At 42.3% G+C, this 13,923-nt stretch overlaps 1 protein-coding gene across 1 annotated transcript in view; it reads right to left on the minus strand.

Moving 5' to 3' along the window:
* WNT9A (Wnt family member 9A) overlaps window positions 1–13,923 on the minus strand; it is an 85,666-nt gene that overhangs the window by 17,270 nt on the left and 54,473 nt on the right. Inside the window, exons 2-3 of the mRNA XM_074197772.1 lie at window positions 10,915–11,174; window positions 87–349 (exon numbers count right to left, since the gene is read on the minus strand). Of these exons, the coding sequence (XP_074053873.1) occupies window positions 87–349; window positions 10,915–11,174 (523 nt within the window). The remainder of the gene's footprint in view (window positions 1–86; window positions 350–10,914; window positions 11,175–13,923) is intronic.

Here is a 13,923-nt window from a genome sequence, read left to right on the forward strand (position 1 = left end):
TTCTAAGGATGACCTAAGCCAAGAGGAAAGATGAGTACCAATCCCCTCCTTCCATCCTCTCCCAGCTTCATCGGGGCCCTGCTCACCTTCATTCCCACCAGATTGTTGTGAAAGTCCACACGGGCTCGAAGGTCCTTGCTGGACTTCTTCCCCAGGAACTCTTTGACAAATTTGTTGCTGTACTTGAGGTTGTCCCCACAGCCTCCCCACTGCCAGGCCTCTCGGTTCTCCAGGTCAGGAGCCTCGTCACAGGTGCAGCGCTCCAGTCGCCCAGCGCTACACGCCTTAGCCAGGGCATGGGTCAGTCCAGCTGAGGAGATGGCATAGAGGAAGGCGGTCTCCTTGAAGCCTACCCAGCAAGGGGACAGAAGGGCAGAGACCCAGGTTAGCAAAACTCACTCATTTACCAGCTGTGTGACTTTAGTCTTGGTTTCCTCATCTATAAAATCAGCAGGATAGATTAGATCCATGGCCTCTAAGAGGTCCCTTCCAGATCTGATATTCAGGGCTTCTGACTTGAGAGGGTCAAGAGAGATGGGAATAGGGAAAACTATTTCTATATAGAGGATAAAGAGACAATCTCCCATGGACCAGAGCTGAAGAGTTTTGAACAGTGTATAGTGGAAATATTATCTTTTAAAAGTGAACAGAGGGGCAACTAGGTGGTACAGTGGATAGAGCATGGGCCCTGGAGTCAGGAGTACCTGAATTCAAATCCGGCGTCAGACACTTAATAATTACCTTAGCTGTGTGGCCTTGGGCAAGCCACTTAACCCCATTTGCCTTGCAAAAAAAAAAAGTGAACAGAATACAACTTGAGGGAGGGCAAAGAATAGCTAAGAAACTCAAAAAGTTTCCTACACAGGGAAGTTGGCAGGCCTACATGCAGTACCTTCCCACCTCCCCTATCAGGTGGGCATAAGGCACCTGTACTATATCATTTCTGCTCCCCAGCCCCCCAAACTCAATCTCAGATGGGGGGGAAAAAGTTGATAATTCATACTAAAATATTCATGACTGATACAAGCTGAATGCTCTTTCACCTAGCCTTGACTCCACACTTACAGAATATAGAATGTCAAAGCTGGAAGAGACTTTAGAAGAAAGTATATGAGAACTGAAGGAGGTTAAGTGGTTTTGGACAAGATCACAAAGGTAAGGACTAGAGTCAGGCTTTCTTTCTATAAATTCTGTATGTGAAGGTGGACATATGTGCACATGTATGGGTATTTATGTGTGTGTTTGTATACTGGGCCTCAAGTCAGGAAGACCTGAGTTCAAATCTGGCTTCAGATACTTACTAGCTGTGTGATTCTGGGCAAATCATTTAACCCTATTTGCCTGTTTCCTTATCTCTAAAATGAACTACAGAAAGAAATGGCAAGTTACTCAGTATCCTGTCAAGAAAACCCTAAAGGGGATCATGAAGAGTTGGACATGATTGAAAACCATTGAACATATGAGTTGTATGTGAATGTGCAAGATGTGTGGTGTATGGGTATGATTAGTCATCCTAGGCAGCATCCCCAGACTCAAGATAAGTAGGTAAGATGTGTTAAGAAGACGTGAGGGGAAGGGACCTTCCTACCACTTATCAAACCACACCAAGTTGGCAACCCAATTAATCATTCATTTATTTCTCGCTAGTCTTGGCTTTTCTTTGACTATAACCTCTCCAAGGGCTTAAGCAAAAAGAAAAGAAGCCTTGGTGGGGGGGGGGGGAAGAGGGAGGGAAGAAGTGGGCATATCATAGAGCAGAGAGAAAGGAAAGGGGAGGAAGGAATGGGGAAAGGAGGGAAAGTGAGGAGAGAAGAATTCTACTTTGTACTTAGGAGACAGTGTACATTAGCTCTATTTCTCAGGACCAGAGCACTACTACCCTACACACACATACACACACACACACACACACACACACACACACACACACCTTCCCCCATCCCTCTCAGATGGGGCTGGATAACACACACTCAGCATGTGTCCAGAGTCATCAGAAACCTAGGCTGGTCAGCCAGGAGCCCTCCCTACCAAGAGAAACCCGAGCTGTACCACTGCCTCAAGTTCTCACTGGGGCACCTCACAACCAGCCAGCAACTGCTCTTGCCAACCAGCTTGCCCTGCCCCCTTCTCTGCCTCTCCCACTCTCCACCCCATCACCCAGCCCTAGGCTGAGGATAGCCAGGGGGAGGCAGCATTGTCTAACAGCAGGAGCAGGGGACCAACAGCAGGCCAGAAGACCCTTCTAAGCAAGCAAGAATATCTCTGGCAGACTGGTAGTACCATTCACCATCTGCCAGCCCCACTGTTAACAGTAAGTATGTCCTCTTGCCCAGAATAGTCCCTGAAGAATAGAATACTTTTAAAGACTGAAAAAACATTATCTCCCATAACAAGGCAATGCAAAGGTCATTATCCCCATTTTACAAAGCAGGAAAACTAAGGCCTTGAGATGTGAAATAATGGCTTAGGGCCACCACTGGTAAATTGGTGAGCAGGGAAAATAATCCAGATCTTCTAAAGACCAGTGTCTTTCCTTCAACAACAAAATGTTTCCACATTCACTCCCTCCCTTTCTATTTCTACTGCCACCACTATTGTACAGGACCTCGTTATAACCCACCTAGAAACACCGCACCCTAGTAGAAAGAGCAATGCAGTTACAGAGAGAACCCAAGTTCAAAACCTGTGTCCTATTATTTTGGTGATTTTGGCCAAGGCCCTTTTTTTCACTGGGACTCAGTTTCTTGGTCTGCAAAATGAGAGGACTGAACTAAATAATCTTTAAGGTTTCCTTCCAATTCTGACTGATAGCCAGGCCTTGTGCTTTCTCTCTTCTTCAACCTAATGTATTATCCCACTAGAATTTTGATGTTTTGTTTTGTTTTTTTTTAGCTCAGATATTTAATCATGTCACTCATGATCACAAAGGCTCGAAAACATTTCTAAAGCTCCCTGTGACCTGCAGTGTGTATTGAAGCTCCTGTGCCTAGCAATCAAGGCTTCCCACAAGCTGCAGCATCCTACTTTACCAAGGTCTCCCCTGAAGTCTGCACTCCAGCCAAAGTAGACAACTCTTTGTCCTTTCTACTTTCTCCCAAAGAATTCCCCTACTTTCCTACCTCTGCACTGATACTCAGGCTGTTTCCAAGGCTTAGAATATCTTGCCTCCATATTATCTCCATCTGATTAGATTTTATCCACTCTTTAAATTCCAACCTTGAATCTTCCCCTCCTAGAAACTTCCATTGTTCTAGCACTTCGATCACCATCCCTGCCCCTGTACAGCACAGACTTACTGTTGTCCTATATTTTGTAGTTATCTGTAAACAGGAGCTATGTTTTACTTTCCATTTTTACATTACCCCAAGTCTATCCCAGGCTCTGTACATGGAAAGTTTTTCCTAGGGAACATGAAACCCAAACCCATTAATTTACAAATAAGAAGATAACCAAGCAGAGGATGAGACTTAACCTAAGAGGGTAGGAGGAGAACAGTTATCTCAGTGATTAGAGGGGGAGAAACTTTAGAATTGGAGGGAGAGATACATCAATATGTCTCTGCAATCCTTGACCTCACAAAATAGCTCCCCCAACCACCAAGAGATAACTGAAATTCTCTAAGTGAACTATCATTTTGATCCTTAACCCAATATAAATTTTGGAAGGAGTATGCTTATAATGATTTGGAATAAAGAAAATTTAGTTCTGAAACCATCCCAGAATTTTATTATCTGTGTGACACTGGGTAAGTCATTTAAACCTTGAGAGTCAGTTTTCTTATCTGGAAAATATCTGGACTTTCTAGCTCTGAATCTATAAGCCTTTGATAAACATTTATAATGACTCTGATAAATGAGGGGGTAACCTTTAGGGTCTATAATCAATATCCCTGAGGTTCAGACTGGAAGAAAGATGCACACTTTAGCTAAGATATGGTGTATCCTTATCCTCATGAAACTCTCATTCCAGAGGCCAAGACACAAAGATGACTATTATTATGTAATATTACATAAACATATAGAGGTGGCCAAAAAAAGTGCACTCTAAAGTTGAGGCAGTTTTCTGGAGAAACTAACATTTGAAGTGAGTTTAAGAGATGGGTAAGAATTTCAATGATCAATAATAGGAAAGATCAGAGTACAGTCAAGAGGGTCCAATGTCCACAATGCAACAGATCTGTGAAGCAGAAACAACATGGCCCTAGAGTTTGGGAGATCTATGGGAGTCTCCACTGTTGCTTTGTAGCTGAGGGATCTGAAGCAAGACACTTATGAAATGAAAGGGCCAGACTAAAAGGACTATATCTAAAGTTCCTCCTAGCTCTAATTTTCCATCCCTTTTCCTAGGGGGGTGTAATGAGAGATAGCTGGAGAGAATACAAGGGTACAAAAATGAAGACCATGGTAAAAAGTGCACCATCCTGGAAGGGGAGGACTACCTATCTTTTTACCCATAGTATCAGCACTGAGGACAGATAAGCAAATGCTAGAGTCTTGGGTGCAGTAGCAGGTACCCACACTTGTAATTTAGGACCTGGGTTTACTAGACTAGGCTCCAAATACTCTCCCAACATCTCCCTGAAGCATCTTTCCATACCTTATCCCTACCCAGCTTTTACAGTCTACTTCCAATGGAGCCAAATCATTGGAGAAGTCTTTCTTTACTTTGCCAGTTAGTAACAAAACATACTCAGACATAGCACTTCACCCTGCACCTCTCTGATGAACTCACCTAGAAATATTGCACAGCTATCACATCTCCCCTTGAGTAATAGGAAGCCAAGGAGGCAAGATTCTGACTCTGTCTAAACCTCCAGTGTCCCCCAGCCAGAAATACAAAGAGACTTTGTTAAACTGAAGCATGCAAGGAGAAAGTCTTTCACCAAAGGCAAAGTGTCTGAGTAGAAGGGAGAAAAGTTCCTGGCAGGTAGGACAGGTTTCAGCAAGGCCTGGGGCTAAAGGCCCCAACTTTTAGCTTTAACTTCTAAGTCTCACTCCTTTTCCTCAAGTGCCGGAAGCCCTGAGGGGAATTATACAAAAGTCAGAGGACCTCTTCCCCTTATCTATTCTCACCCATAATACATTTGTGCACAATCCCAGATTCTTGGACCCATCTTGGGTTCTCTTAGCCTTAGCCTAGCTGTGGATGAAGCCTGATTATGGACTGTGGGAAAAGGTCCTCTTATAGCCCAAATGTCTCTAAAAGAATCATAAATTCAGGTACCACCAGAACTAAAAGAGACTTTAGAAATCATAGTATGGGGGCAGCTAGGTAACACAGTGGATAGGACATCAGCCCTGGAATTTAGAGAAACTGAGTTCAAATCTGACCTTAGGTACTTAATAATTACCTAGCTGTGTAACTTTGGGAAAGATATTTAATCCCATCGCCTTGCAAAAAAACCAAAACAAAACAAAAAAAAAGCAAGAATGAAAAAAAGAAAAAGAAAAAAAAGAAATCCTAGCATCAAAGGATTTTTATCTGGAAGGGACCTTGGAGGTCACTGAGTCCAAACCTCTCATTTCACTGAAGCTCAGGAACCTAACCAGAGGAGCATAATTAGCAAATTCCTGAGGCAGGATATGAACCCAAGTCTGCATAATTAATAATCCAACATTCTTTCTATCCCTGATACCAGGAGGGGGGAAAAAAGTCAGAGAGAGAAAGAGACTTCCCCAAGCTCACACAGTTAAATTTTTTTTTAATTTTTTTTTTTTAGGTTTTTGCTAGGCAATGAGGTTAAGTGGCTTGCCCAAGGCCACACAGCTAGGTAATTATTAAGTATTTGAGACCGGATTTGAACCCAGGTACTCCTTACTCCAGGACCGGTGCTTTATCCACTGCACCACCTAGCTGACCCTCACACAGTTAAATTACCATAGCAGTCATGGGACTCTATCTCTCTTGTTTTGTTTTGTTTTTTTACAACTTGGAAAAATGAGGCCCAGAGAGTTAATAAAGACTTTCCAAGAATACATAATTTGTTAATATCCAGGATATAATTCTAATTCATGTCTTCTCACTTCAAATTCAGGGGTTTTTTCATTATACTTTGATAGCTTGGGAAAGAAATCTCAAAAGTCCTTCTTCCCAGCTCCAATGAAATCCAAGTTCTAGTAGCATCAGGGCCATCTCCAACTCTGAGTTCTAGATTTTCATCAGAGACTGTGGCCCTCCAATGTGTGGTATGTGTATGTATGAGTGTGAGAAGGATGGATAGATGAGGAGACAAAGTAACAGTATTCACTTAGATTTTTTTTTCCTTTGTGAGGTATGGGAATGTATATATGTGTGCTCATTAATTTACTCAAATCTTGTCTTTAAAGTTAGGAAGGACCTAAAATACAATCAAATTCAGGGATTCTGTTTTATACATATATATATATATATATATAGAGAGAGAGAGAGAGAGAGAGAGAGAGAGAGAGAGAGAAGAGAGAGAGAGAGAGAGAGAGAGAGAGAGAGAAATTAGATGTTTTGGGTTCATAAAAAGGAACAAAAAAAATTTGAAAACTACATTTTAATATATTAGTTTCCTCTGTAATCTGATGCATTTTGTTTTATGCATTTAAAATCCTGATTCACAGAAGGAGCCCATATGAGACACTGCCCAAGTGTGTCCCATGACACATAAGTTAAAAACTCCTGGACTAGTCCAGAACTCTCATTTTAAAGAAGAATAAAGTGAGGCCCAAAGAGTGAGGCATCTAGCAAGCACAACAGAGTCAGGAAAACTGATCTTCCTGAGTTCAAATCTGACTAAGCCATTTACTGCTTGTGTGACCCTGACCAAGTCACTTTATCCTGTTTACCTTGGTTTTCTCATCTGTAAAATAAGCTGGGAAAGAGAAACAGCAATCCATTCCAATGTCTTTATCAAAAAAACCCAAAATGGAGTTAGGAAAAGTCTGAAAAGACTGGACAGTAACAACAGGGAATGGAAGAGACTTGACTAAAATAAGACAGATAGTCAATAGCAATGACAAGATTCCTCTTCTATCAAGGCCATCAGCCCTGGTCATAAAAGCAGGAGAATGATCAGGAAGATGACCGTGAGACCTTATTTATCATACATAAATCAGTGAAATCAATTGGAAGGTTGATTTAGTCTAGTGAAGACTTGGGTAGACTTTATGTTTCTTCCTTATGGATATGATTTCTCTCTCATCACATTCAATTTGGATCACATGGAAACAATGTAAAAACTGACAAATTGCCTTCTGTGGGGAGTGGGAGGAGGGAAGTAAGATCAGGGGGAAAATAGTAAAACTCAAAATAAATAAAATCTTTAATAAGCCTTGGATGGGGCAGAGCAGGTATGTTCAATGACAGTTGTTTCAAGTATCTGAAAAGCTATCATGTGGAAAAGACCAGTGGTTCAGAGAGCACTGAAGCTGGAGTCAAAGGACCTGAGTTCAAATTCTGAATCTCGGCACTTAGACCTCAGTTTCCTCATCTGTCAAATGGAGATAGGTGGGCTTTTAAATTATTTCCCAGCTCCAAATCCATGATACCATGATTGGATTTGTTCTTTTTGACCCCAGAGAGAAGAATAAAGTGGGCATCATGAGTCAGCACCACAGCTCCCAATTCCCTGATTCTTTGAAGTCCACAGAGTTCACCTCTCACAATGATCCTTTGTGAGGCCTGTTGTTCCACAGATGTTGACACTACCTCAGAGGGACATTGTGAAGTTCAAACAGGATAAGGATAAGGGCTTTGATAAGTTAAGAACATAAGACAAATGTGAGGAACTATGCTACGTGAGGAAAGAAATTGTAGCTGGAGATGACCAGGATAAAGCCCAACGAAGGAAAGAACACAGAAGATGGCTACTTTGGGTAGAGAGCCCGGGACTTAAGGAGCAGAGACTAGGGTTTAACTCTAAATTATAAGAGTGAGTGACTAGGATCAAGTCACTTATCTTCATTAAGCTCACCCTGCTTATCCTGCCCCACCCCACCCAGGGCCCTCATGAAAATCAGGTCCAGAATAAAAGGGAATCTGAAATCCATAAAATGGTTATATAAATAAGTGCCCCTTGTTCTGAAGGATTTCTGGATGGGAGAACCAGGAAGTTGAAGCCACTGGGAGTTCTCCAAGGACTGCCTAAAGGGTAATCTCTCTTGAACCTGAGGGCTATGCCTGGAGAAACAACTCAGAGACAAGATTCCTGGAAGGGGCAAAGCTCTCCAGAACTCTAAAAAAAAAAAAAAATTAAGTTAAATTGGACTCTGCTGGGCTGTATAACCATGTTAGCTCTATTGATAACTTTTATTGTTTTTTGGTCATTTTTTTGTCATTTTTAGTAAGAGAATGAGAATTTATTAAAGCACCTACTAGTAGTAATAAGGAACTTTACAAATATTACCTCATTTGAATGCTACAGCCAGAAGAAAGTTATGAAACTAGATCTTTGTGATTCCAAATCCAACACACTGTCCCCAATACCAAGAGGGAAACAGAAGGCCAGAGAGGGAAGGGACTTCTCCAAGGACACATAGCTAATAAGAATTGGAAGCAAGACTGGGGCAAGAGTTTTCATCACTCTCTCCACTATTTTTTACAGCACAGGAAGCTGAGGTGCAGTGAAGGAAAGAGACTTCCTAAGGATACACAACTGTGTCCAGAGGGCAATTCTCCTCATTTCAAATTCAAGACTTTATTAAGCACTTACTAAGTACTAATTACTACCAAGTAGTAATATATAGGGACTTTACAAGTTTTGCCTCATTTATGTATTAGTATCTCCAATTTCAAAGATGGAGAAACTGAGGCAGACAGAGATCAAGGGACTTGCCCATGAGGCTAAATTTGAACTCAACTAGTTATCTTCTTGACTTGGGGCCTAGGGTTTCTGTCCACTGTACCACATAGTTCCCTATGCCTGAAAGGATCTAAACATTCATTCCTAATCTAGTCTAACCCTTTTGTTTTAGAAGGTAAGCTATGTGAGGGTAAGACCTGTTACATATTAAATAAATATTTGTTGATTGAATTCACAGATGCAGAGAAACCCAAAATTAGACATAGGGTGAGTAATCTCCATACCAAAACCTTTTATTGAGGCCTTAAAATACTGACTCAAAAGGATATTTGCAAATGACTTCAGAAAGGAGAAAGTGAAGACCAAAGGCTTTAGTTTCAGAAAGGAAAGGTCCCTTCTTTGAGGCCCTTGGGTGGTACCAGCTGCAGACATAACCAGCAGCAAATATTTATTTCATCACCCATAGGCCATGCCAGCTTCATGCAATGTAGCCATTTGCCTAGTGAATGTGTGGCCCAGACCAGGCGGGTGGTAACGAAGGCCTGGACTAGGGAATCCTAGCTCAACAGTTCACCAGGACTTTGGACAAATCCCTTTTCTTTTGGGGGGCCTTGGTTGGCAAAATAGGGCACAGAGAATATATTCTCCAAGGTCCCTTCTAGTCCTAAACTCAATGATCCAATCACTAACCTACTGGAGTAAATAGCTTTGATCACTCTGCCCTAGGTAATACCCAAGAGTTGATTGATGGTAGGGCGGGCACAGGGTTGTGCCCAGGAGGGGGTACCATTCCTCAAGGCGAGAGAATAACACAGCCTGGGCCCCTCACATGTCGGGAACATAGAGCTGACAGCTGAAGGGAAGCTCACATATCATTGCCCTCTGGCCACCCTCTCTTTCTCCCCCCACCCCAGGGGAATCCCTCTTGTGGTCCTGCATTGAATTTGGGGCTGGGGAAGGAAGAAATTGGGGGGTGGTTCAGAGGAGGGACGAGGGTCTCCTTTCTACTCCTCTCCCTTTTCCAAACCCATTTCTCTCCCTCCTCCTCCCTCCTGCCCCAGGGAGACTTTCTTAGAGAAACTGTTTTGAGTCAGATAGAAGGAAGTTTGATCTCCAAGTTGTTCCCAAGGGCCCCTCTCCAGATCCCGCCCTGCCTCCTCCCTATCCCCATCCCTCCCACCCTCCACACACACACACACACACACACACACACACACACACACACACACACACACAGCCCCTGGGCTCTCGCCAGTGCCCAAACTGTCTCCACTGGGTGCTATTTGATTGCATGAGATATTCTGTAACAAGATAATAAGCTCCCAATCAATGCAGCCATTCTAACCCCGGGTGCCTCCCCCAGCCTGCCAGCCGCGAGGCACCAGCCCTGTGGCCGGGATCAATTCCCAAGTCTCCCTAACCAGCCCCACACCACATGCCCTCCCCATCAAAAAAAAGAAAAAAGAAAGAAGAAAATCTGCTTATGAAATAACTTCTGCTTACGCTAACTACCAAGCTCAACTCTAAGCCTGGGTGCCAGGGGAAACTTTAAAAAAAAACAAACCAGGATGGAAGGATGGATGGATCCTTTAACTGTAGACAGGGCCAACCCTAAATAGCAGAATGTTAGAGAGAACCAAATTGGCCGGCCTTGTCCCTAGGCTCCTGAAGGTCCACACTTTCACCCTTCTCCACTCCCATTTCTTCATTTCTTCAACTCAGGTGCCTAGTGATTTCTGACTATTATCTATTATCTATTATCTATTTCTGACTACTATCACTATTCCTACCTTCAAAGCCAAATGTGAGGAAAAGATGCCATAGGCTCACTCAGCTTTTAGCAGTCCTTCAAATCTAAAGGATAGAGCGTACAGACCTCCTTTTCCCAACTGAACCATAGGAAATCAAAACTGAGAGAGACCTCAGACTGGCAAATCTCAAAGCCCTTAGGGATCTTGGAAATCTACCCAGTCCCAAGGCCCAATTTTATAGGTAAGGAAGCTGGGAATTAGAGTTAGGTTACCTGCCCAAAGTCACCCAAGGAGGTCAATTCTCCCCCAACCGCCACCTAAACATCCCAGCCCTCCTTCCTCCTTTAGTCTCCCCCTCCTCCCCCCAGTCCTTGTCTCTTAGCTCCAAGGACTGACCTCTCTTCAGCAGGCTGGCCCGATATCGACCCTCCAGAGTACAGTTCCAGCGTTCAAATCGGAACTGGTACTGGCACTCAAGGGCACTCATGCTGATGGCCTCCATAAGCGTCTCAGCCACACCTGGATCCCTCCGGCACATGCGTCTCTGCTTCTTCTCCAGCTTGAGCCGGTCACATACCTTGTAGTGGGCCTTTGTGGCAGCCTCCTCCATTTCTGTGGTCAGTGGGAGGATGGTCAGGGGCTCACTGCCTGTCAGCCTAGGGACAAAGAGGACAGAGATACAGTCAGCTAGACTCCCTGGCCCCCCATGAATTTTGTTGTTACATCATAGCCTAATAGACCAAAAAGCAGTAGGTTTTGAAAGAGGAGGAGAATAGAGAGAGATAGAGAGGATTTGGGGGCTGTATCTCAAATGACAGTCACAAATATAGGGACTGAGCAGTAGGGAAAGTCAGACTTGGAGGTCGAAACAACCAGCATACGGTAAGCTCCTAATAAATGCTTGCTAACTCAATAGCACATAGACAACAGGAAGCTATATATAAAGATATATAATATAAAGATATTAAGCAAATGGATAACAACCTTGCTGGGTTCTCTACCAGGAGTCAGTGAATTTGTTTTTAATAGTTTGGTAACTGTATTTCAATAGTTTCCTTTTCAATCTTGTCTATTTTAATTTTATGCATTTAAAAATATTATTCTGAGGAGACAAAAGGCTTCCCCTGGGGTTCATGACTCAAAAAAAGATGAAGAACCCTTGATCTAGAAACAAGACTAATTCCTAGATCTACCATGATCTCCCTAGCATATACTAAATCACTGGGTCTATTTTCAGAGGCTGTCTCTGCTACTTGATCTTAAGCAAGTCCCTTCCCATTTTCTGAGCCTCAATTTCCTTCTTTGTAAAATGAGACTAAATTAATCTAAATTAGTAAAATCAGACTAAGTTATCTTGCCTCTCTGTTAACTTTAAATCCCAAGGTTAACCCCCCCCCCCCAATTCCAGAGACCCAATTTTCTGGCAGTCAACTCAATAATTATCAACTGAATCCTTCTCAGTTCAGAGAAGATAAACACTGTCAGAATCACTGATCAGCCTAAACAGCTAGTATCTGGTAACTAGACTACACAGTGGATAGAGCACTGAATATGGAGTCAAGAAGACCTGAGTTCAAATTTGCCCTGGTTGTATGATCTTGATGCCTTAGTTCCTTATCTATAAATTAAGGATAACTATTTCCAAGGTGGTTATAAAGATAAAATGAGATATTTGTAGAGTGTTTGGAAAATTTACAGTCATCATCCTCTCCTCCTTTTCCTCTCCTCCATCCTTTCTTCCTCTCCTTCCCCTTCAAGTTGGAGGATCAACCCAAGAACTCCTATCTATTCCTGGCACTCCTAGTCTCCTTCAAGGAAATAAAATACTTTTCATAGAATCACCCAATCTTATACTTCAAAAACACTTCAGAAACCATCTAATTCAGCACCCAATAAGTGGACATCTAGTTTCCACTCAAATAATAATACACATCAACTTGAATGAGTACTTTCTCCTGCCCCAACTCTGCAGTCATCTTGGTTTTCTCATCTGTGAAATGAGTAACTGAATCTATAAGGGGTACAGCTGTAGGATAAACATGTATCAAGCACTGGCTGTCTGCCAGGGTGTATGTTCAGAACTAATGCCACAAACTTGATTTTGTCCTTAAGAAAGCTATAATCTAAAGGAACTGCTACAACATGCATTCAGATTTAAAATATATATGTATATATTTATATATATAATATACATATATGTAATATACAGCCAAATGTGATAGGAGCAAAGGAAAGGTTTTAACAACGGGTCTTTTTTTTTTTTTAGTTTTTTGCAAGGCAATGGGGTTAAGTGGCTTGCCCAAGGCCACACAGCTAGGTAATTATTAAGTGTTCCAGGTCAGATTTGAACTCAGGTACTCCTGACTCCAGGGAGGGTGCTCTATCCACTGTACCACCTAGCTGCCCCCTTAACAACGGGCTTTTGAGAAATTTGGGGACAAAAGGAACATATTCATGGTGTCATGGAAAGAGCACTAGATTTGAAATTTAAGACTTAGGTTCAAATTTGACTCCTCAGCATTCTACCTTTAGGACCTTGGACAAGTCACACTCCTGGAGATTTATATTTCCTGCCCTGTAAAATGAAGGGATTTTATTAAAGAGCCTCTAGAGTCAAACCCATATTAAATACTTCCTATATGCATCAAGATCTGGGAATATACAGAAAATAGCAAGGAAAAAAATCAACCCTGCCCTCAAGATCTTAGATTCTAATGGGGGGTGGGGGGAAGGGGGAGGACAACAGTAATTATATGGGATCACAGATTGAGAGCTGGAAGACCATGTAACCCAATTTCCTTATTTTACAGACAACAAAAATGAGGCACAGAGAAATAAAGTTATGCAAATTAGTGTTTTAAGTTGGATTTGAACCCAGATTGTCCAGATTCTAAATTCAATGGCTCTAGTCACTACAATGCACATCATTTCAATAATATTCAGGAAAAGGTGCATCCAAAATATATACATCTGGGGTAGGGGGAGGATAGGGGATCTTCAAAGTGGTAGCTTCTTGAAAAAAAAGGGAAGAAATTCAATAGGCAGAACCAAAGGGGAAGAAGACTCATCTTTTTTGAGTTCAAATTTGGCTTCAGACACTTTCTAGTTGTATGTCTCTTGTGCAAATCACTTAATCCTGTTTGTCTCAGTTTCCTCGTCTATAAAATAAGCTAGAGAAGGAAATGGCAAACCACTCCAGCATCTTTTCCTAGAAAACCCCAACAGATCTAAGAGAAAGCTGATTGTCCAGAAGATGAGATGGGAATGAGGACAAGACTGGGGGACAGAAAATAATCTAGTTTGACTTAACAGAGAATGGATGAAGCTGGGTAGGGTGAGATCAGGGTAGAAAGGCAAGATGATGCTTTCTGGGATGCTCTTTTCCACAAAGAATATTTCCCCCCA

This window comes from Macrotis lagotis, chromosome 8, assembly GCF_037893015.1.
Source record: "Macrotis lagotis isolate mMagLag1 chromosome 8, bilby.v1.9.chrom.fasta, whole genome shotgun sequence".
Classification (NCBI taxonomy): Eukaryota; Metazoa; Chordata; class Mammalia; order Peramelemorphia; family Peramelidae; genus Macrotis; species Macrotis lagotis.